The sequence below is a fragment of the Diabrotica undecimpunctata genome, chromosome 3, assembly GCF_040954645.1.
Source record: "Diabrotica undecimpunctata isolate CICGRU chromosome 3, icDiaUnde3, whole genome shotgun sequence".
In the NCBI taxonomy this organism is placed as follows: Eukaryota; Metazoa; Arthropoda; class Insecta; order Coleoptera; family Chrysomelidae; genus Diabrotica; species Diabrotica undecimpunctata.
In genome coordinates this window covers 74472756-74479478 of record NC_092805.1, presented here as the reverse complement: position 1 = coordinate 74479478, position 6723 = coordinate 74472756, and the positions used below count along the sequence as shown (strand labels likewise).

At 33.4% G+C, this 6723-nt stretch overlaps 2 protein-coding genes across 2 annotated transcripts; one reads left to right on the top strand and one right to left on the bottom strand.

Moving 5' to 3' along the window:
• Positions 1 to 289: 289 nt before the first annotated feature.
• On the bottom strand, positions 290 to 700 carry LOC140435895 (matrix metalloproteinase-19-like). Its single transcript, XM_072524608.1, has one exon. It carries the CDS (start codon positions 698 to 700, stop codon positions 290 to 292), a length of 411 nt encoding a protein of 136 aa, XP_072380709.1.
• Positions 701 to 1335: 635 nt separating this feature from the next.
• LOC140435894 (uncharacterized) lies at positions 1336 to 6015 on the top strand. Its single transcript, XM_072524607.1, has 4 exons — positions 1336 to 1462; positions 2727 to 3511; positions 4373 to 5266; positions 5968 to 6015. The coding sequence occupies exons 1-4, from the start codon at positions 1336 to 1338 to the stop codon at positions 6013 to 6015; spliced, it is 1854 nt and encodes a 617-aa protein (XP_072380708.1).
• Positions 6016 to 6723: the final 708 nt, after the last annotated feature.

Here is a 6723-nt window from a genome sequence, read left to right as displayed (position 1 = left end):
ATTTGACGTAGAACGTGAAATGCCACGTGACATTCGACGCAGGACGTGACATTCGACGTAGAACGTGACAGTTATGTGACATTCAACGCAGGACGTGACATTCGACGCAGAACATGAAATGTCACGTGACATTCGACGCAGGACGTGACATTCGACGCAGAACGTGAAATGTCACGTGACATTCGACGTAGAACGTGACAGCTATGTGACATTCAACGCAGAACGTGACATTCGACGTAGAACGTGACATTCGACGCAGGACGTGACATTCGACGCAGAACGTGAAATGTCACGCGACATTCGACGGAAAGTATGCTTGAGCCAATACTTTTCCAGGACCATCGAAATTAAATGAACATTTAGAGGTTCCTTGACAACTTGCTCGAAAATTATGAGTATCTGGTACCACAGTTATAGTAATATCAGGCCTCGGAGAAGGTATTATTACTTGTTTAAACTTTAAATTAGATATTGTCTCCCATCTAGCGAAAGCTTCTGCAGCAAGATTTATATAATCGGGATTACTAATAGCCTGAGGGAAATACCAGCGTAAAGTCGTTTTATTCCACTTCGAACGAATGGCATAGTTATTTTCGCCAACAGAACATCGAGGCTTATTCATCATCATATTTATAGTATCATTATTTAATGTTCCAGTCACAGGAAGATTGTATTTTTCCTGAAAGGCAACTAGGGCCATATCTATACTAGAAAGAGCATTATTTGATGTATTTAAATATCCGAAACGTTTAAGAAAAGAACTAGCATACTCCAGAGTGCTATTCTGTGCACACACAGATACATAGAGCAACAATAAGACATGTAAACAGACCAGCATCTTGATTTATACTAATATCCAAAAATTGGTACTATAGTTATTTATACAAAATTCACAAAAACAGAATTATATACTAAAATATTTAAAATATAATAATATGTTAAAACAGTGCATTTGTTAGCAAACAGGATGAAGCCTCGTGATAACGCGGTACCGCATAATTCAAATAATTCAAAACACGTAAACAAGTGTGATAACAAATTTTATTTTAATCATTGGAAAAACAAGTACACCGGAAAGAAAACCGCAGTTGCTACATTTTGTAAAATGTATGATGATAACAGCAACCACATTAACAAAATTCTAAATTGATAACAACGATTCGCTTACCGCAATATGTATTTATTGTATACCATAAAAATTAGTTAAAGAAATAAAAATAAATATATAAATATGAGCATTTCTAGAACACAAGGTGTTGCTTATCAATGAAACGAATCAGTTGATGGTACCGTAGGCGCATTAGGTTGACGCAACTTGGGCTCGCGTGGGGCGATATGCTGCTCTGTTCTTTAAAAGACCGAGGAGCGCATACGGTGTCACAGTTCGCATCGCAAACATACAACAACAACAAGTTCGCAGTAGTCAATACGATGTGCAGTGACTTACAGATATTTGATAAAGGTAAGCGGTGTTTGTCTTTTGTATATTTCTATGTATTTATTATGTCCTTTTTTATCATTGTATTTTATGAGAATTGTACATCTCTCTGTTCGTATTTCATGCAGTATTTATTATGTCCATTTTATCTATTTGGGTGTTGTAAAACATTTCACGTCTGCTATTTTTTATAAGAAGTATTCTCCGCTGTTCGTATTTCGATTTCTTGTAGTATATGGTTCTTCTCTATTGTCGAGTATGTAATGCATCTCTCCATTCACGTTAAGCGGAAAAACTATAGTTTGTTCTATTGTTGTTGTAGATGGATCTATCAAAACTAAATAATTCATCCTTGGTTGCAGAACGTAAGCCAATAAAAAAACTTAAAGATCTGCAAATTGGAGAAAAATTTACCATTCACAGTGCAAAGGTGGTAACAACACAATTTGGGGATACAGTTCTGCTGGATTTGGGCGCTGAAGTTGTTTTCTTACCACAGCGGGTAACTAAAGCCTACCAAGCAGCAATAACGGACCTCAACAGTGGAAACTATTCGCTGATATACGAAGGGGAAGTTGATATTGGAAAAAGCAGACTCCTAGCATCCTTTAAGATAGTTGAATAAGGTAAGTGATTTTTTCTTATTGTTTGTTTGTGTGAGTAGCCATGCATATAAAACAAGTGATTAAACAGTCTGATGATTTGATGCACATTATTAAAAAGCTTAGTAAAATAATTTTCGATAAATTCACTGAAAGAGATCGTAAAGTTTGGACAAGACGGTTAAATAGTCAAATTTTTAGATGTAGTAAAGTAATTAAAAACAATAGACTATCCGTAGGAACAGTTAGAAAATTGCAAACTTACATAGGACATTTTAAGCATTTTAGGCAAATTATTTTAAATTTCAATAATAAGTACGTTGGGTTGGGGCTTAATTCAAAATTACGCAATAGAGTTAAATGGGAAAATGTTATTTCGTGTTTTGCTAGTCGAATTAAAACTGGAGTTATAGTTAATTTAGTGCATAAGGACTTAACACAGTTCCTAAATGATTGTTATATTATTTTTAGTAGAAAAATTAAAATTATTTTAAAAACAAATAGAATTCTTAAAGTCAATACTACATTTTGCGGCGAATTCATTAAAAAATCGAGTGATACTGAAAGTTTAGATTTAAAATATTTTAACACTAAAAATGCTATTATAGACACATCGACCGATTTACATCTTTGGTTTAGTGAAAATGTTAAGGATAAAATTTTTACAAAGCTGTCTGAATTTGCAGAAAAAGATTCGGGTGCTGCTCTGTCTAAAGTAATCTCATTAGAAGTTAATATTAATAAAGTAGAAATAGGAAACGGTTCATCGTTCATTGACTTGCCAATAGAGATTCAGAAAAAACGAGCGTGCATTAATGTGCATAATTTCGATCAGGCCTGCTTTTATTGGTCAATAGTTAGCGCTCTGTATCCTGTTAACAAACATGCTGGAAGAGTTTCGAAATATCCACATTATTCTACTGTTTTGCAAACGGATAAATTAGAAAGCCCAATGCCATTAAACCAAATTTCAAAATTCGAAAAATTAAACGCCATATCAGTTAATGTTTTTGTCTTAGAATTAAATGTAGTTAAGGACAAACAATTTTACGAAGTAATACCTGCCAGACTGACACCGCAAAAGATGAAAAAGCATGTTAATTTGCTGCTAGTACAAGATAAATATTTTCCAAAATTAAACGATTACGATGTTCTTCCAGAAGATGACGATCAGACTGAAATACGCCTTCATTATTGTTGGATTAAAGATTTAGGAAAATTAGTAAAATCGCAATTAAACAAAGACACACGTAAAAAATATATATGTGATAGATGTTTGAACTATTTTAGCAGTGAAAGCAAACTAGCAGAGCACGAAGAAATGTGTTCAGATGTGAATAAATGCAGAATGACTGTTCCTAAATATGATCATGTGGCTTTTCGCAATTTTACATACAAACAAACAACTCCGTTTATAGTTTATGCCGATTTTGAATGTCAATTACATAATTTTACAGATTCCAATGTCACAGTGAGTAAAACAGCAAAATATCAGAAACATGTACCTTTTAGTGCAGGTTATTATTTGAAATGTGCTTACGATGATAGTTTATCTTATTTTAATAGCTATAGAGGTGAAAATTGCATGGAGTGGTTCGCAAAAGAAATGGCCGAAATTTCCACATTTGTAAATTCCAAAATAAAGACAATTGTACCTATGGTCGAAAAGCCCAACACAAATATGGCAACTGTTTGCCATATTTGTGGCAAACGCTTTTTGGCTACAGATACAATTGTTGTAGATCACGATCATTTTACGGGACAAGTACGGGGATTTGCGCACCAAGCATGTAATTTGAACTTTAAAAAATTGTTTGTCGTCCCAATCGTATTTCATAATTTTAGTGGCTACGACTCGCATTTTATGATTATAGATCTTTGCAAGCATGGGCACTTGAGCTTACTTCCCATTAATAAAGAAAAATATATTTCATTTACATTACAATCTGACGAACATCAAATTAAATTACGATTTATTGATTCACTTAGATTTATGGGAGCTTCACTCGATGAATTGGCATCTCTTTTAGATATATCAGAAAAGAAGATTTTAAAACGAGAATTTAGTCAAGTAGATAATGATACATTTAATTTGTTAACTTGTAAAGGAGTATTTTGTTACGATTATATTGATAGTTTGGAAAAATTGGATGAAACTTCTTTACCCACAATTAACCATTTTTATAATAAGTTAAATAATGAATACATTAGTGAAGAGAAGTATGCTCATGCCCAAAATGTTTGGCAGAAATTTAATTGTAAAAATTTGGGGGAATACAGCGATTTGTATTTAAAAACAGATATTCTGCTGTTGGCTGATGTGTTTGAGCAGTTTCGACAAAAATGTCGAGACACATATAAATTAGATCCAGCATGGTATTATACTATGCCAGGATACACTTGGGATTGTATGTTGAGATACACACAATGTAAATTAGAATTGCTAAAAGATGTGGATATGATCTTGTTTATGGAAAAAGCCATAAGAGGTGGGATATCTGTTTGTAGCAACAGATATTCGGAGGCCAACAACAAATACATTTCGTCGTATGATCCCACACGGCCCTCTAAGTACATCCTCTATTTAGATGTAAACAATCTGTATGGCTGGGCCATGAGTGAAGCTTTGCCAATAGGAGGATTCAAGTGGATCGAAGACGTAACCAAATTTGGTGTTGGTAATCTTCCCGAAGGCCATATAGATATTATGTCAATACAGGATGATGCAAAGGAGGGCTATTTTTTCCAAGTTGACTTGGAGTATCCACGCGAATTACACGACAAACATAAAGATTTTCCATTTGCTGCCGAACACCGCATTCCGCCCGGTTCAAAATTACCAAAGTTAATACCAACCTTATATCCCAAAACAAAATATATTATGCATTATAGAAATCTTAAACAGGCATTAGCCAACGGGTTAATTTTAACAAAGATACATAAAGTTTTAAAATTTAATCAATCTGCGTGGCTGCGACCGTATATCGAGTTAAATACAAATTTACGGGCGGCAGCCACCAACAGTTTTGAGAAAAATTTGTTCAAATTGATGAATAATGCTGTGTTCGGCAAGACCATGGAGAACATAAGACGTCATCGTATTGTAAAATTATGTAAAAAATGGCATGGAAGGTACGGAGCCAGAAATCTGATTGCAAGTAGTCGGTTTCATAGTTGTACAATCTTTAGCGAAAATTTGGTTGCCATTGAACTAAAGAAAGCAGAGGTATGTTTTAATAAACCCCTGTATATAGGCGCAGCAATCCTCGATATATCCAAATTATGTATGTATGATTTTCACTACAACTTTATGCTTCCAACGATGGGAGAGAAAAACTGTTCATTGCTGTACATGGATACAGATAGCTTTATTTATGAATTGCAATGTTCAGATGCATATAGAGAGGTTTTAAAGGCGCATCCAAGTAAATTCGATACCTCAGACTATGCCGAAAACAACCCATACGAAATAGAAAGGTTAAATAAAAAAATCCCCGGATTAATGAAGGATGAGGCAAATGGGAAAATAATTACACATTTTATTGGACTACGATCAAAAATGTACACATTTAAACTGCAAATAACTGACGAGGAGAGGGAAAAAGAGAGACAGCGTCTAGAAAGAAAACAACTAGACAAAGAGAGAATTGAATGTGACATAGGAAATTTGGGAATAACGAAAAAAGCAAAAGGAGTGAAATATAACGTCGTTCGAAATAAAATTACGTACGAAGACTATGAAAAATGTCTTAAAGAATTCAAACTTCAAACCGCGAGCCAAAGATGTATTCGGTCGTACCAACACTCAGTATTCAGCGTCGAGCAATCCAAAACGGCTCTAAGTCCTTATGACGATAAGAGGTACTTAATACCAAAATCATTTAATAACATTTAATAACATTTAATAACATGTATTTGTTGTTGCAGAAAAAAAAAACAGCAGGATGGTACCAACACTACGCACACAATCTATAAAAACTATTTGTGAAAATATTTTGGACATAACTGACTTTGTTGAAATATCTCCTCTACCGTGGAGTCTTACTTTAGAAATTTGTAATAATTATAGTATTTATCGCTTTCGAAAATTATATGAATCTGATTATTTGCATCTAATACAAATATGCGATCAAATGAATTTTGAACAAAGAAAACATGAAAGTGAAGCAGAAAGAATTCATCTTTGTGGATCACATTATAAAGAAAGAGAATTTAATATGTATTGTGTCCGTTATTCTGCATTTGTAGCAGATGATATTGCTTTAAACTTTTGTTTTGGTTGTTATGAACGTTTCCGAAACGTACTGAAATTAAAAAATAAATGCTATGGCTATAAACAGGTTGTTAGTTGGGATGAACATCATGAATATGCCATAAAATATTTGTATGATGTAGCAGATAATTGGTGTCAAAATTCATTTGATCATGTCTTGTTTGATACTACCTGGACCGTTCAATGTACATGCTCTTTGCATAAATAATTATCTTCTTTTAGTATATGGCTACTCATAAGAACAAAAAGAGAAAAGATCACTTATCGCAAAGTTTTTGTAAATTGTAGTTTTGTAAATATAAAAAATAGTATTAATTTTATAATGTAAGTTTTAATAATAAATTTGTGTAATCTTACATTTTTTGGTTTTATTTATTTATTTATGTTAGATTACAAATAAAAGACAACAT